This window comes from Nansenia antarctica (assembly GCF_963989245.1).
Source record: "Nansenia antarctica genome assembly, chromosome: 1".
Lineage (NCBI taxonomy): Eukaryota > Metazoa > Chordata > Actinopteri > Argentiniformes > Microstomatidae > Nansenia > Nansenia antarctica.
In genome coordinates this window covers 30985261-31003764 of record NC_137674.1, presented here as the reverse complement: position 1 = coordinate 31003764, position 18504 = coordinate 30985261, and the positions used below count along the sequence as shown (strand labels likewise).

Here is an 18504-nt window from a genome sequence, read left to right as displayed (position 1 = left end):
AATAGCCAACATGCGGTGTGTGGTTTGAAAAAAATTACATCAGCTCATTAAATCATTCAAACGTAATGTTTACGTATGTGACTGCAACACACATATGAACAGTAACAAAGCAAATTCTGTTTAATTTTCTGAAAAACATTGACAACAAAATCGGCGCAAAGTGGTGGTAGGCCTATGCTCCTGAAACGACAGAGCAAACGCGCTATTAGGGATAATAAGTACAACGAGCCATTCATTCAAAATATACAAAATACAATTAGGTTATTAAATACAATAACGACAGGCTTGGTACTCACTTAATGTGAAAAGTGGCATCTCCCATCGGTCACTATTTGCTTGATATCTGGTGATATTGACGTCACTTTAATCCGCAGCCAGTTTATTTTTATTTGTATGCATCAATCGATTCCTCTCATGCGTCTTTATCACATTCATTGACGAAAAGGACGACTTGTATAGAAAGGGAACATCGTGAGCACGGAAGATGTGAGTCTCACAACGGCTCTGCATTGATGAAACCAGGTAGGATGAACGTATAGTTCGCTGTCCATTCCTCTTTAAATGCCCTGTTTCCACCGTCAACTTTCCTCTTTAGACCTTTGGAGAGTGACATGATGTTTCTCTTGCTAGCAGGTTAACTGTTTAGCTAACTTCACCCGGCACGCAAACAACCAATCCAATAATAAATAATGTGACCTTGTCTGGGAGGAGGGGGGAATAATTCAGAATAAAACGATGTTAAATAATTATTAGAATAAGTTAGGCTGCGATACATCGTCAGTCCACATATTTATTATTCAAAACTATGGAAAAGGGTGAAACTAAGTTTCAACGTTGTTGAGAATCACAACACAAACTTGCTAGTCAAGCCTAATACTGCAACGTAATGGATTGGACTGCTACCTAGTTAACTAGAACACTACTTTACATTGTTAGCAGGCTCACAAAACAAGCTGTGTTAGTTGACTAGCGATGTGTACATTTTTCGAAAGAAAAGTCAAAGCATTAGAACGTGTCACATTTTTTAACAATCAATTACTTGAATTAGCCTTTGATTATGTTCTGGCCCGCCATCTAGTGGCTCAAAAAAAATTTGGCCCGAGGCCAAACCTAATTGCCGACCCCTGCTCTAGGCATTCTAGGTGGATTGACTATGCAGCTGGTCGTCATTTTATAGCATGTAAGAAAATACTGATGTGACCAAATGGGAACTTGTCAAGGTGGTTCCAGAGGTAATCACTTCCCCATGCCAGAACGCACTGTTCTTTTTATACACACTCAAGGACTGTGGTTGAGATAAGTGTGTGTGTGTGTGTGTGTGTGTGTGTGTCTGTGTGTGTACATAAGGACCTGTCCATTCGAACATAACGCACCCTCCAGTCATGCAGACTGTGTGTGTGTGTGTGTGTGTGTGTGTGTGTGTGTGTGTGTGTTGTGGAAGGGGATCAGGCTCAATCAGGTTGCAGATCTGCCAGTCTGCATGGTGCATAGGAGACTGCTGGTTTATCAGTTTTGGTTTTGTTTCTCTTCGATGCCTGAGGCTTACATTTCAGAGGAGGATGCTATATCTCTGACTATCGTCACTGCCACAGGGTTGGGACTTGATGTACTTAATACCCCCCCCCCCCCCCCACACACACACACACTTACACTCACAGTCCGGACCAGCTTGCGTTTGAGGATAGGTGTAGCTGTGGAGCACGGGTGTCTAACATTTGTGCTCAAGGGCAGTAAGGTCGTCAGCTGGATTCATACTGCTGCTCTGCTAATGAGAACGTGTGTGTGTGTGTGTGTGTGTGTGACCTGTCTGTTTCATTGTGTGTGTGACCTGTCTGTTTCATTGTGTGTGTGTGTGTGTGTGTGTGTGTGTGTGACCTGTCTGTCAGTGAGAGCCCAGCCAGAGCTGTGTGCCTGCCCTCCTCTCTGCGAGCCCTGGCATGTTGGAATGTTTCACATTCTCCTGCACAACTTTTTAATGGGATTTTCATTTTCAGTCGCTTATGGCTGAGCCCTGTAACAGGAGGCCCTCGCTGTGGAGCTGGCAAGGCCTCGGGGAGCAGAGAGTTCACTTACTCTTGACCCCTGAGTGGTTTTGATTAGACAAACGACAGGTAAATACCCTCTGCTCTAATTGATATAATGACTGGAATTAGTCTGTGGCGGTGTGTGGATGTGTGTGTCTGTGTGTGTCTGTGTGTGTCTGTGAGTGTGTGTGAGTGTGTGTCTGAGAGTGTCTGAGAGTGTCTGTGAGTGTCTGTGAGTGTGTGTGAGTGTGTGTCTGAGAGTGTCTGAGAGTGTCTGTGAGTGTCTGTGAGTGTGTGTGCGAGTGTCTGTGATGAGTGTGTTTGAGTGTGTGTGTGTGTGTGTGTGTGTGCCTGTGTGCACTGCAGAGAGGGGGATGATTATGTAGTGTCTGTAGATGAAACGGGCCGTATCACAGTGGGCCAGACACCGTGGGGTATATCCATTACACCGGAAGATTCTTATCAACTTGCCCACCTTGCGTGACTTCCTCCACCCCTAGAGTGCGCCCCTGTTGGATGTTTATGCTCGTTTAACTGGAGCAAGAGAGGTGTGAGAACTCAACCGGGCGCTCAAGCTTATACCTGGACTCATTAAACACACTCTCACTCAGTCTGAGGTCACAGCTCTCTCCTACTGCCTGGTCGTGTTCAGTTTTCCTACTGTGCCCAGGCTTACGCACCTGGCAGACGGGCCACTCAGAAGTGCAGAGAATGTCTATCTCTCAAAACAAGAGAGAGAGGGGCATGTTAGGACAGGGTGTGTCTGTGTGTCTGTGTGTGTGTGTGTGTGTGTGTGTGTGTGTGTGTGTGTGTGTATGTGTGTGTGTGAGAGGAGGTGTGTGTGTGTCTGTGTGTGTGGGGGGTGTGTGTGTGTGAGTGTGTGTGAGGGGGGGGGGTCTGTCTGTGTGTGTGTGTGTGGGGGGGGGGTCTGTGTGTGTGTGTGTCTGTGCACTGCATGCATGGTCTCTACCTGTGTCAAAGTGGTCTCTACCTGTGTCAAAGTGTATCAACATAGGCGTCCTCTAATCCAGCTGATTCCTCTCTGTCTGCCAACTGACTGATCAGGTCGGCTCTGTTACTGGATACATCATCATTTCATGGACCGAATTCCTTAATAATTGTATGCAGCAATGTATACCCTACGTCTGCAGTGTCTTCTGCTGTACAGTAAGGCAATGGGGACATGGCTAATGTGCTCTGCTAGTGGTACTGACTAGTGCTCTGCTAATGGTACTGACTAACACTATCCCCCATAGCTGCCTATTGTGTTTTTCTGTGTCCTACCTTGAGTTTAGAAAGGCGCTTTTAGATAAAATCTATTATTATTATTATTATTATTATTATTATTATTATTATTATTACACCTACCTACACCTATCTTCTCACACTTCATGAATGAGAACATTTAATGTGAAATTGCTATTACAGGGTATCTGCGGTGTCTTGAAAAGTATTAAAAGTTGATAAATACATTTTGGGAAAATCAAGACCCTTAATAAGTATTAAAAAGTCTTATCACGATTTTATGAGGTCTTGAATTCTGTAGGTATTTTTCTGAATTAGACTCTGTCCAAAGAGTTTGAGTCCTAAAAACCTTTAGTAAAAGTTCGTGAATTTATTAGTTTTATTAAAAAACAAAGATGAACCGGAAATTCTGTTGTATGATAGTGGTCTAGTCTATTGCAAACTAAAACTGTTAAGTTAAAGGTGTCACTGATGTAACGGTTACAGCTCGAAGTGGCGATGAGGTCTGGAAAAATATTGACAAGGTCTTTAAAAAGTCTTAGAAAGGTATTGAAATTAACCTCAAGATTCCTGTATATACCCTGTATTAGTCAATGACTGTTTTTGACTACAATTGAGAGGCCATAGCTGTCCATTTCCAGATGGAGAGGATCAACTAATAACGTATAACTAACACAAACCTGCGTTTACTCGAAGACGATCCCTTTTATTGCGAGACTCCATAGTTATTGACATCTAGTGAAATGAGCTTAAGTTTGAGGTTTTTTTGTTGCTTTGTTACCCCTTTGAATCGGACATGTTGTTTTGTTTTCCAGTGTGGTGTCAGATGTCCTCCAGCAGGGCACGTCCCTGTGCATCAGATCTGGCACTGGTGTAAACATCTGCCTGGGATCACAACATCACAGCACCCTTCCTTTGATACCACACACTTCCTATCAGAGCCACCACTGACAGATGGGGTCTTTTATGTCGCAGTGATTAATATGAACTTAATGACAATGGGTTCACACAAGCGGGGATAACGTGAGGTCTTTGTCATCAACCCCCCCCCCCGGTACTCACACACACACACACACACACACACACACACACACACACACCACAACACACACATATATACATACACACACACACACACACACACCACAACACACACATATATACATACATACACACACCACAACACACACACACACACACACACACACACACACACACACGTCGGGGGGATAATGTGAGGTCTTTGTCATCAACCCCCCCCCCCGGTACACACACACACACACACACACACACACACACACACACACACACACACACACACGTCTCTGTTGTGGGGTATTTATCTTTGAATATTGTTTTGCGTCGCTGATTCTACATTTCCTCTTCCCATCTCTGTCTCGTCTCCGTCTAACTGGCTGACCTCCCTGTGCATGAATGACATGCTGCTACCACCACCATAATAATAAAGTTATGCAATCTATGCAAGAACATTCTGGAACCATGACCAGGTACAAAACCATGCAAAAGCTGTCGGTGCCCTGGGTGACACCACCCGTGACTCATCATTCTACATGTGTGGTCCTCTGTGCCTCCATTGCGCTAACGTACAGTATTGCGCTACCAAACGCTTGGGTTGTGGGTTCAAAATTCCCGCTGGGGTCCATATATACTGGAAAATGTATACCACCACTCACTGCAATGTAAGTCGCTTTGGGTATAAAAGCGTCAGCTAAATGGCCTATATTATTATTATGATTCTATTACCTAGGAGACCGTTTTCCACCACCGCTCGTGGCCATGGTGACACACAGCGGGGCAGAGACAGCTGAGTCATGCAGCATGGGGATGACTATGGGAACGAGTTCCATTTGCTCAGATGTTGCACACATTCCTCGTCATGTTTGCTCACTGCACCGGGAAGTGAAGAAACGCTGTTGCCTCAGGAAAGTTTAGGAGTAAAAAAAAGAAACGGGGTGACGTGTGGGCGTTCAGAGATGCCCCCTAGGTGAATGATCAATCCACGGTAGATTTGCTTGAAATGGATGAATGTAACGTGCCTTGACGTGCCCTTGAGAATAGACTCTACTCTACTCTCAAGCTCTTCTCTTGGGGGTAATCACACACGCAAGAGGGATATTAGACAACCTGCGCCCAGGCTGTTATTACAGCTCTGATTGACTTCCCTAAGGCCACGCTGGTATAGAGAAGAATAATAGCCAGGAAGCATAATTCAATTGTGTAAGAGTTTTACTGTGTGGAGAGAACATTTTGCTTCAAACAGGATGAATCTTGTTTCCATTCCTGGACATCTGTCTGCTGCTCTTTCACGCCCTCTGGTGGAGGAAATAACTTGTGTGGAGAGAACCAGACGTGGAGAGATGTGAACTCATTGACTTTCTTAAGAGTGCCTCTCCATCCATATCCTAATTGACTTTGACAGAAAGCCAGGTATAGTTGTCGAAGGTGGCACAGTCATTATACACTCACTGAGCACTATATTAGGAACAGCTGTACACCTCCTACACAGGTGGTGTAATGGTGTGGGGAATGTTTTGAGGCTGTTTTGAGAGCAAAGGGAGGCCCTACCCAGTATTAGTATAGTGTTCCTAATAAAGTGTTTGGTGAGTGTATACTCAGAGTAGAAAGAGAGCGGCGTAATCATTTAAACCTCCTTGATATCCCTGATAATACTCTGCTTTCTCCCTTTCCTTTGTGTGAGTTTGATCTCATCACGGTCCATGTCATAACCCCCCATTGTCCAATCAAGGGTGAGCAGGAGACCCACAAACAAGGACCAGTGGTGGGGGGTTGGGGTTAGGGTTGGGGTGGGGGCACGGAGGGGGGTTGTGTGTCAGAGGGATGGGATGGGTGGAATTAGGATGCAAGGATTAGTGTCTGGGCTCATTGTCTAGTGATTGGACCATTCTGCATGGCACTGGTCAACAACAACATGAAAAAGCAACAACAAGAGTTCTCCTCTATCCTCCTGATCCACTGAAGTCTTTCATTGTCTCCTGGGACAGTGATCTTACTCTGGATTTTTCTTTTACTTTCTTTTTTTTTTTTGCTCTGGAATTCCCCATGATAGTTCTTGTGTGGTTTTTGGAGGATAATCATATCAGCTTTTGCCATTTTTTAAAAAATTTGTTTTGTTTTATTATTGTATTAAGATGGAATCCCAATAGTCATGTTGCTTCTGAGTAGCAATATTTACTGTCTTCCATTGGTCTTCAGGAGGAAAGGTGAGTACGTGAGTAATGAGTGAAGTGCTGAACATTCTCAGACACTTGTAAAAACACCTTATCTAATTAATTTATGATATATATATACTTGAAATTCCTGTCCTGAAGATTTACGGTCAAGCAAGCATGTCTGCTTCCTCTTGGTGACAGACAGGGTAGTTTAACTGGTTAACCGTTAGCTACTGTAGGTTAACTGGTTTAATTAGGAGGTGTCAGGAAGACAAGAAAGTCATGAAATGTGTCAGAAATAGTTTTATGGAGTTTCTCTTTTGTTTGTGATGGAGAGGCGAGTCTGTGGAAAGCCCTGAAGCACCTACCATATAACATGTCTTGGGATGATGGAAGATGATCAAAAAACATCAAACAGATGTATTATTACTTTATATATAAAGTATTATTTATGAATGTTTGTCACAGAGAGTTACAGCATACACAGTTTAGACTGTTTACAAATAATTGAATGACTTGACTGTTTTTGTGAATGCTATTATTAGCAGGATATATGCTAAATGTGGTTAAAGTATGTCTATTTTCAGGGTGAAAGACTGCACTTAATGACATTAGCGCAGAGGTGATGGTATCTAGCTATTTATATCTATCTACATAGTACGGTTGACTCTGGGGTCACGGTTGACGAAGCTTATTCAAGCACAGGGCTAATTCAAGCATGGTCCACAGAACATGTACAGGTCTAAAGATAAGGAAGCTTTGGTGAAGTAAATTACAGCTTTACCACACAGCTACTGTTGAACGCAATACATAAGTCTCTCAACGTGTGTGTGTGTGCGTGAGTGTGTGTGTGTGTGTGTGTGTGCGTGTGTGTGTGTGTGTGTGTGTGTGTGTGTGTGTGTATGTTGGGTTGTTGCCTGTTTTCTTATGGTATGGGGAAGAGATATTATATCTGATTATATCTTAGTGCAGTGGTTTGTAATGTCTTTGGAACATGACCTCTCACCCTTATTATTAATTTGCTTACAACCAGATTGTGTGGTAATGTTGCTCGAGGGGGAATGCATACATATTACCCACATCATATATTACAGGTATGTTGTGTCACACAGCAGGCTACAGTAGGGCAGTATATAAGTAGTATAAGTAGGGCACTGTAAAAAATACTTACAATTTATTTTTACTGTATAAAAGGTGAGAATCTCTTCTTTAACCGCATAGTACTGGTTTGTCAAACTTTTGGAGTGTAGAGCCAAAATAAGAAATAAATGCTTCACTGTCCCATTACTTATTCAGGGAACTGTATGTACCCATTCCTATAATATTTCTGCCTATTATATTACTCCTGACACTAACAAAGGCACAGTAAACAATAACACATTGTTGTCGTGGTTGTTGTTGTTGTTTTTAAAACGATAATCCCATGTGAAAATTCTTCAGAATGTAATCCCTTGTGCATGGAGATTTACAGTATATCACGTCCATCTATCTATCCAATTATTTTTCCTCAACTCAGTGCTGTTAATCTCATGTATGTGTGTTTATCGTCATACTGTCTGCCATATTAAACAAGTATACAGCAGCATATGGCTCTACAGTATGCATGCATCCACTGTCATGTCATGACGTGTCTGGTGATTAGATTAACTCAATCACCCCTCCCTCCCCTCTCTCCCCCCTCCCTCCCCTCTCTCCCCTCTCTCTCTCCCCCCCCCCCAGCAGTCCCAAAGCCAGAGAATGATGTGACTCTGGCCCCCCCACACGTCCAGGAGAACGTGTTCATCGAGGGCAGCCGTCCTAAGTACCTGGAGGACCTCCACACCGAGGCCCAGGAGGGGCTGAAGCTCCTGCGTCAGGAAGGTACAGACCAATCACACACTCCCAGTACCTGTACTGTGAACACACTCACTCCCAGTACCTGTACTGGAAACACACTCACTCCCAGTACCTGGACTATAAACACACTCACTCCCAGTACCTGGACTATAAACACACTCACTCCCAGTACCTGGACTATAAACACACTCACTCCCAGTACCTGGACTATAAACACACTCACTCCCAGTATCTGTACTGGAAACACACTCACTCCCAGTACCTGTACTGGAAACACGCTCACTCCCAGTACCTGTACTGTTAACACACTCACTCCCAGTACCTGTACTGGAAACACACTCACTCCCAGTACCTGTACTGGAAACACGCTCACTCCCAGTACCTGTACCCTGAACACGCTCACTCCCAGTACCTGTACTGGAAACACGCTCACTCCCAGTACCTGTACTGTGAACACACTCACTCCCAGTATCTGTACTGTGAACACACTCACTCCCAGTACCTGTACTATGAACACACTCACTCCCAGTACCTGTACTGTGAACACACTCACTCACATTTACATTTAGCAGACGTCTTTATTCAAAGCGACTTACAACAAGTACATTTGTCTATCCACCAGTCATAGCAAGACTAGTGCCAGGGGCCATTGGCAGTCATAATGCTAGAAGAAGGAAGAATATTTTTTTTGTGTGTGTGTGTACAGTACCTGTACTGTAAACACACTCACTCCACACACACTTCTTGTTTAGCTTCCCCATTGAGTTAGGATGTGTATGTGTGTGTGTGTGTGTGTGTGTGTGTGTGTGTGTAGTACATTTTTCAATTGTTTTGACTTTTTTTATTTCAGAAACAAATAGTGGCGAAGACTACCGGGATGACCAAAGCGTCATAGTAAGTACCTCTCATGATTCTGCACATCATCCACTGTTAACAGTGTTACATCGTTTCACTGTTTCACCCACATTATTCTAAACCTACACAGGTAACAACCTGACCTAAAAAAACGACAGTATATTCTGATGAATATAATAATAATAATAATAATAATAATAATAATACATTAGACTTATATAGCGCTTTTCTAGACACTTAGAGACGCTTTACAAACTAGTAGTAATAATAAAAAGAAACAAAAAAGAAATAAAATAAAGTATAGGGGCCTAATTAAGGTAGTGCTGGGGACACATGGGAAAGGGAGGGGGAGAGGGTTAACTGGTGAAGGCAAGCTTGAAGAGGTGGGTTTTGAGGGCCTGTTTACATGTTGGCAGGGTGTTGGCCTGTCTGATGTGGTTGGGGAAGGCGTTCCAGAGGGACGGGGCTGCGGCTGAAAAGGCCCTATCTATTATTCAAATATGCTTTGAATGAGTCTACAACGACGTGCTGATTAAACTGTGTGTTTCCTACAGTCCACAGTGACCCAGCAGACAGAAGAGGATGGCAGATTCAGTCAGAGGAGGACTTCTCTGGAGTCTGACAGCACCTTCCCTGACACTGCGTCTACTGTCTCTGCGCGCTCTTCTGTCTCCTCGCGCTCCACTCGCTCTGGACTGACGCGCCAAGGTAACAGTATTTTACATTCTACATGCATTTAGCAGACGCCTTTTACACTCGCTTTTTATCCAAAGCGACTTACAATTTAGAGATTACAGGGACAGTATCCCTGGAGTCTCCTTTAGGGCCAAGTGGCTTACTCAAGGGTCCACTAGTGGTGGTGTTCTCAGGTGGGATTTGAACTCATGACTTTCTGATCACCAGTCCAATTTACTATCCCCACTACCCCTGCACTGCAAAAAGTCAGCTCTAAAAAACAAGAAAAAAGCAATAAAATTGGGGAAATATTACTTAAAATAAGCAAAATTATCTGCCAACTGAACAGGAAAATTTCACTTGCCAATATCTTTTAAAACAAGTATAAGATATCTTAAAACGATTGACTGTTTTCCCCTGCTTTTATATTCATTCTATTCTTGTACATGTTTTTATATAAACCCCTCAAAAAAAGTTCGGAAACGCTTTTTTTGTTGATTATTCCTCCCCTTTAATAATACCAATTGGTATTGTATTTTATATCGTTGGAAAGCCTGATTAGTCACCTTTACAACGAGGTACAACTTGTAAGGATCATGCATTCGTGGAATGAGCAACACAGCTAAACGTGTGGGTAGCGGCCCAAAAATATTAGCCAAAATCCCCTATATTCTTCTGTTGGTATTCACTCTCGTTTTGAGTTGCTTGGTGGATTGGATGATTGCACTCTCCCACAGTAATAAGGAAAAAACAACACATATTGGCCATTTTTACACTTTATTAATTTTACATTGTCAGGGACCTCAGTAGTGTGTGGAAGATCCATACACAGTCACAACAGCTTGGCACCTCCTCCTCATGCTGGTCACCAGCCTGGTCACACACTGCTGTGGGACAGCATCCCATTCCTCAACTAGGATTTGCCGCAAGTCAGCCAACATGGTTGCGTTGGTCACTCTGGCATGTACAGCACGCCCAAGCTGATCCCACAAGTGTTCAATTGGGTTGAGGTCTGGACTCACGGCAGGCCATTCCACCCTCTCCACTCCCAAATAATGGAGGTGCTCTGTGATGATCCTGGCTCTGTGGGGGCGAGCGTTGTCATCATGGAGGATGGAGTTAGGTCCCAGATTCTGGAGATATGGGATCGCCACTGGCCCCAGAATATCATTCCTGTCAATTAGGTGTCATTCAGGTGCCAGTCACACACCTGTGACTGACATACACCTGCCAGCACTTGAAGCTCAAAACGAGAGTGAATACCAACAGAAGAATATTGCAGGGGATTTTGGCAAAAAATGTTGGGCCGCTACCCACACGTTTAGCTGTGTTACTCATTCCATGAATGTATGATCCTTACTAGTTGTACCTCATTGTAAAGGTGACCAGTCAGGCTTTCCATCGATAAAATACAATACCAATTGGTATTATTAAAGGGGAGGAAGAATCGACTGAAATAACGTTTCCAAACTTTTTTTGAGGAGTTTATGTTTTTATATTCACTTTATGTTCTTATTCCTGTTGTAAAGCACTTTGAGCTGCATTTCTTGTATGAAAGGTGCTATATAAATAAAGCTTTACTTACTTACTTACTTACTTACTATTGCAGTCGGACAAAAAACAAGCATATATTGCTTTGATTTAAGATATTTGATCTTAGATTAACTTTTTGCAGTGTGGTAACCTGATAGGACTACAACCAGGAAGGGAGGAGAACCACAACTGGGGAGGGAGGGGGTGCTTTGGCTCTACAGTAGTCCTACTAGTGGTCATTCAGTTTCAAATTGGTGTCAAAGTTTTATAGATTAGAATAAACACAATAATGAGTTATATAGAGCTTACTAGACTGAGCTTTTGAGTCCTCATTTTGTCAAAAGGTATTTGTTTTATGACGATCACTGTGTGTAAACAGTTATAGAATACAGTATTTGTTCTGACAAAGCATTTCTCTCCTGGTTTGTGTTAACTTCCACAGCATCAACATTCAGACCCCTGAACTCAGGAAACAAGCCGGAGAAAGCAAAGGCCAGGAGACGACACAGGAGAACCACTGTTGTGGGAATACCGCAGCACATCCAGAGGGAACTAGGTACGATACTCACTCTTTGTAGTGAACTGTAATGAGTTGTGGTCTCAATGAAGCAGATTGAGTCATTTCAGACCGAATACAAGTGCTTGATATAAACAGTTGCTTTTGTTCAAAAGGTACAACACACTTCACGTCACCTCACTAGCTGACACCGCACCTACTTTCAGCTGTGACGCAAATCTCACAGCATACGAATGTATGAATGTATCCTGATTAGTCTTCCTGTTCCTCATTAGGGCTGGACAGGGCAGCGTGGGCAGCACATCAGGCTGAATACAACGAACAGCTTCCTAACGGAGAGAGCCTAGACATCCCCACCATCGATGGACCTCAGCCGCCAGGAGCCCACGACCAGGTCCAGGGGAGACCTTCCAGGGCCAGACACACGGACGACATGGCCCTCCTCCACCAGCACATGGGCCCCCAGCTCTCCGCCTTCAAGAAGCCCCAGTCCCTGGCTGTCCCCTGGATGACCACAGGCAGCCACCTGCATCCCCCCAGCCCTGTCATGTCCATGTCCCCCCAGGCCACCTACCTGTCCAAGATCATCCCCAACGCCGTGCTGCCGCCCTCCGTCGACGTAGTGGAGCTCAGCCGCAGCCGCAGCAGGAGCAGCGTCCGCACGGTCAGCAAGAGCAGCGTGCTGCTGGCCAGCCCCGCCTCCTCCCGGGCCTCCTCTGCCAGGTCCTCCACCAAGTCTTCCACCCTCTCCTCCGCCTCCCGCTACCCCTACCTCTCGGACAGCTCCGGATGGAGCCGCTCCGATTCCTCCGAGACCCTGGTGTCCGACTCCTCCACCATCTCCAGCAGCGGCACGCCCCGCCAAGGGGGGTCCCAGGTGGGGGACGTGGAGGAGGACGGGGAGGGGAAGGAGTCGTCTAAGAAGGCTGTCATCCCAGGCCAAGTCGGAGTCGTCCACTCTTCGGTCAGCATGGCAAGTTCAAGGAACTCCAGGACCACCGCCGCCACTAACGGCAAGGCCAGGGTCAGAGAGGATGAAGCCAAGCAGGAGGGGGCCTTCATCAGGAGCCTGTCCGTGATGAAGCCCAAGAGGCCCCCGGCCCCGCCCAGCCGCTCCTACTCCCTCCACAAGGAAAAGCTGAAGCGGCGCTCGCGGGACCTGGCGGAGGTCAGGCTAGGGTTAGAAGAGTCTCCTCCCCAAAGCGGTCCAGCTCAGGATGGGGAAACCAAGGCCGTCAGTGCTGGGGAGATCGAGTCTTCTCCTATGTCCTCCGGTAACAAAGACAGCCCCGGCTACACTGCAGACACCAGTTCTCTGGATGACTCCGCAGGCTCTGTGATGGCCAGCCCCCTCAAAGCCCAACCACAGGAGCCTGGATCTGCAGAATCCTCCCCCCAGAAGCAAGAGTCGACCCCCCAGGAGAACGGCCTGAAGGGGACCGTCTCCCCCTCCAGTGGCTATTCCAGCCAGAATGCCACCCCAACCCTCCCCTCCAAACAAACCCATAAATCCTCCCCCAGGAACAAGAGAGGAGGTATCCTGGCCAAACTCCAGAGCATTTTCCCCGGAGCCTCCCCTGTAACCCCAGCCCCAACAGCCGTCATACAACCTGAGGTCTCTGAGATCACAAACCCTCTGGAGCCTCAACCTTCCCCTCCAGTTGACACTGTTACCCCCTCCCCCTCCGTCATGGCACTCAGACAACTGTTTGACATCCCTCCCCCACCCAATATCTCTGCCCCCCCACCCCCTCCCCCAGAGGTGTGGGTCCACAACAAGCGCACCTTCGAGCTGCTGTTGGGCCCCCCAGCCCCCAACGACACGTATGCAGCGGTGCGAAAGAATCCAAAAGATCGACGATACCAAAAGCAGTCGTCTCCATCAGTGTCCAGAGAAGGCTCTGTGAAGAATCTAGAGCGGAGAGATGAGGAGCAGGTGCCAGTGCAGGCGGCAGGAGGCGTTCTAGAGAGGGTTTCTGAGCCGACAGCAACGACGGCACTTATGTTTGAGTCAGGAAAGGGTCAAGTAAGTCGAGAAGATAAGGAAACAGGTAGGTTAGGTCCAGTGGTTCAAAAAGAGGAAGATAAAAGACTAGCTCAGGTGGAGCAAAATAGCAAAGTCGGACAGAAGGATGAACCAGAGAAGGTCAGAGGAAGTACGTTGGTTGATGAGTTGAGGAAAGTCCAGGAAAGACAGCTAGTGAATGGGATGTCAGTGAAGGTGTCAGCAAAGACAAAAATACAGACTCAAAGCCCTGCTACAGAGGTAAAGACTGATTCACAACCTAAAATGAACATGTTTTCTGTGGTGACCGCTGCGCACGTCTCTCCATCTCCCTCTCCTCCCCCCGCACACAATCCTCCCCTGCCCCCTGCCAAAAAGACCCCACTTGTGACCCCGCCTAACCCTGCCGCAGCCCCAAAGCCCCCCATAGACTCCCCCACAGGAGAGTCATCCTGGCCCCTTCCCCCTCCACCCTTGGAACAGCCCACCATAAGTGGGCTTGACCATGTTGACATGCCCCTTCCCCCTCCGCCACCATTTTCTCCAGGTGGTTCTCTCGCGGTCGTTACAACAGAACCTGTTAAAGCATCACCAGTTGAAAAAGAGCAGACTTCTCCCCCTAAGACTCTCTCAAAACCAACTTTCACAAAGCCTGCTCATTCCATCCCTGTTGTTAAACCAACAGAGGATAGTGAGACAAAATCTCAGGCTAAAATTGTGAGTGCTCCACAACCTGCCCCATCTGCACCACAGCAAGTTTCAACTTTACCACAGGGAATCCCCCCTCCACCCCAAGTTAAGCCCCCACCACCTCCCCAAGTAGCCCCCACTCCTCCTGTTCAGGAGGTCTCCTCTCCATCTCCCCCAGAAATTCCTTTCCCACCCACACCTGCACCACAGGGCATACCAACTCCACACCAAAATATCCCCCCTCCACCCCAAAGCATCCCCCCTCCACCACCTGCCGAGGTCCCCCCTCCACCACCTCCAGAGGTCCCCCATCCACCTGAAGAAATCCCTTCCCCATACGCACTTCCAGCTCCACCCCTAGAGACTACAACACCAGCCCCAACTCCACCCCAAAGCATCCCCCCTCCACCCCAAAGCATCCCCCCTCCACCACCTGCTCAGGTCCCGCCTCCACCACCTCCAGAGGTCCCCCATTCACCTGAAGAAATTCCTTCCCCATACGCACTTCCAGCTCCACATCTAGAGACCACAACACCAGCCCTAGTCCTAGAACCAGCCCTAGCCCCAGAACCAGCCCTAGCCCTAGCCCCAGCACCATCTACCCCTGTGAACATTCCCCCACCAACACTGGTGCAGGTGCCTGCCAGCCTCAGCCAGGAGCCTACCCCAGTGACCACAGAGGAGGCTAGTCCTGTGGTCATCCCCAGCCTTTCTGACCAGGCCCCGGACCAGGCAGAGGTCACTCTGAGGGTCAAACAACCCAGCAACGAGCCCAGCCAGGAGGCCCCCCAGAAGCCCATCCGGAGGTCTCTGATCATGACATCTCCCCTTCCCAATGTTACAACCCCTACTGCTCCCACCATCTCACCATCCCCTACTGATCCCACCCTCTCTCCACCCCCCACTACTGCTACAACCATCTCACCCCCCACTACTGCTACTACCATCTCTCCACCCCCTACTGCTATCACCATCTCTCCACCCCCTACTGATACCACCATCTCTCCACCCCCCACTACTGCTACTACCATCTCTCCACCCCCTACTGCTACCACCATCTCTCCATCCCCTACTGCTACCACCATCTCTCCACCCCCCACTACTGCTATCACCATCTCTCCACCCCCTACTGATACCACCATCTCACCACCCCCTACTGCTACAACCATCTCACCCCCCACTACTGCTACTACCATCTCACCATCCCCTACTGATACCACCATCTCACCATCCCCTACTGATACCACCATCTCTCCACCCCCTACTGATACCACCATCTCTCCACCCCCTATTGCTACAACCATCTCTCCACCCCCTACTGCTACCACCATCTCTCCATCCCCTACTGATACCACCATCTCACCACCACCTACTGCTACCACCATCTCACCCCCCACTACTGCTACCACCATCTCACCACCCCCTACTGATACCACCATCTCTCCACCCCCTACTGATACCACCATCTCACCACCCCCTACTGCTACCACCATCCCACCACCCCCTACTGCTATCACCATCTCTCCATCCCCTACTGATACCACCATCTCTCCATCCCCTACTGATACCACTATCTCACCACCCCCTACTGCTACCACCATCTCTTCACCCCCTACTGCTATCACCATCTCACCCCCCACTACTGCTACAACCATCTCACCCCCCACTACTGATACCACCATCTCTCCATCCCCTACTGCTATCACCATCTCACCACCCCCTACTGCTATCACCATCTCACCACCCCCCGTGGACAAGTCCCGGCCCAGTGTACTTCACATGCCCCCATCCTCAATCACTGCTACCTCTCCTACGACGAAGTCCCCTCCAGCCACGGTCACCTCCCCCTCCATGAGAATGCAGGAGGCCATCCGCTTGCGGACAGCAGCCAGGACCTCGGGAGCTCCTTCTCGTCTCAGCCTGCACCCGCCGACGTCACCAGCAGGTGGAGACCTTCACAAGTCTCCCTCCGCCACCGCCAGCTTCATCTTCTCCAAGAGCACAAAGAAGGTTGTCATAGAGACTCCCTCATCGCTGGAGGCCCAGGCAAATGTCCAGAAGAATGTGGTTGCTGAGCTTTCATCAGTGTCAAACCCAGCCAAGATGACCACAGATACAGAGAAGAAGGCGGGCAAGGTTCCGCCACCTGTGGCAAGGAAACCTAAGCCTAAGGTCAAAGAGACGGAAAACAGTGAAGAGACTGAGCACGTGCAAACTGCAGGACAGCAAGCACAGCCAGATGACGCTGAGAGTAAGTGATCCTCCACTGTTTTTTAATAATGTACAAGGCTTTAAAGTGTGCTTAGAATAACTGCACAATGTGTAGATGGATTTAATGTAAGTGCATGGTTTTGAAAATAGATTTGAGATGTAATCGGCTTCATCATCGTCCTCCTCTGTTCACTCTCCTGGGCCCAGTATTTCAAAACGTTTAATCTGGGCCAGAATGATCTGGATTCTGTTATTGCTATCCAGGGTTGGATCTATCTGGCCGATTTGTTTGTAGTATCGGGGGAAATCAGCAAGCTGGATCTGATCCTGGCTAGCAAAAAATAGTGTGGATCAATCTGGTCCAGATTAAAAGTTTTGAAATACTGGCCCCTGATGATCTGGTGATTTGAACATTCTTCCTCTGACCTGATTGATTTCTCTCTCCTATCAAAGGCCCTACTACGACAGCACCAAATGGGACAGCAGTAAGTGTTGAGGATCCACCAGTGGCCTCAACATGAGCGATACTGAAGACTACCACTGGGCAAGGATGTATCTATCACAAAGACAGACTTTTGTTTTTCCTGTAAATTGACAGGCTGGAAGGAAGATGGGATGGATGAAAAAGAGGATGTTTTTGGAGAAATCCAGAGCCTACTGAAGAAAGAGCAACTTGACATGATGCAGTCTCACAAAAGAGCTGTTGGTTAAAAAAAAAAGGTCCTTTGTGTTTATGTGATATTAATGGTGTTGGTCTTTAATTTCTCTAATACTCTTATTTTGCCAGAGGGACTTCTTACTCGAGCTTTAATCTGAACAATAATGGACAGTCGCAGTGCTTGCTGGTTTAGGTACATATATAAGGTGCCCTCTAGTGTCATCTATGGGATGTTACAATAACTGCTGAATTTGTGTGGAACAATGGGAAACCTTGGGCAACTGTCTTGATTCTACCTGAATGTTGTATTTTCAATTATTCATATGAACGCACTATTACATTCTTCTGTATTTCTTTAGAAGTTTGTTTTTCATGTCTTTCTTTGTCGTACCATAAAAACATTAAGTAAGTTATTTGAAATGTTTAAAGTTTTATGTTTTCTTTCTTTTTTTGTTGTTTTTCTGATGTCACCTGTCCTTACTTCCTCACCTGACAACTTTAATTTAAATTACCAAGTCTACAAATGATGTCATCAGAACTTGATAATGACTTGTTGACGTAATGAGAACGAGAGAATCCTGAGCTACTGTACATGTAATGTTGTTTATCTTATTTCTCTGTTTTGTGATATAAAGGCATAGGCGTGTCTTTCCCCCACATATTATGTGGAGTTAGTATTTTCCCATTGATGTGGCTATAAGTATTTAGCAAGAACATTGTAAAATGCTCTTACAGAGGGACACATTTCCCTGGAAGAGGAACACTCTCCCACCCTCCAAAGTTGGAATCGTCATTTCAGCATTATTGTCCCCCCCCCCCACACATTTAGAATAAAATCTAAGCCTATGTTTAACGGTAGGCTATTAGACTGATTCCCACTGTGTAAGTACATATCGTACGTTGAATCTGATGCCCAAATGAATGAATCGAACAGTCATTGCTTTTAGGGCCCGTATGTTTTTGTATTGCCTTTCGTTAATTTAATCCTGAGAATGAGGTTTATATCCTTTCTGCCAGATGGGAGCTGTGTTAAACATTCCATTTATGTTGCTTACTTGTTGTAA

At 46.6% G+C, this 18504-nt stretch overlaps 1 protein-coding gene across 1 annotated transcript in view; it reads left to right on the top strand.

The window, feature by feature from the left end:
• Nucleotides 1–18276, top strand: part of LOC308174759 (uncharacterized protein) — a 45942-nt gene extending 27666 nt beyond the window's left edge. The window contains exons 3-8 of the mRNA XM_080549858.1: nt 8180–8320; nt 9147–9190; nt 9706–9859; nt 11802–11915; nt 12152–16822; nt 17236–18276. Of these exons, the coding sequence (XP_080405984.1) occupies nt 8180–8320; nt 9147–9190; nt 9706–9859; nt 11802–11915; nt 12152–16822; nt 17236–17303 (5192 nt within the window). The 3' untranslated portion in view covers nt 17304–18276. The remainder of the gene's footprint in view (nt 1–8179; nt 8321–9146; nt 9191–9705; nt 9860–11801; nt 11916–12151; nt 16823–17235) is intronic.
• Nucleotides 18277–18504: the final 228 nt, after the last annotated feature.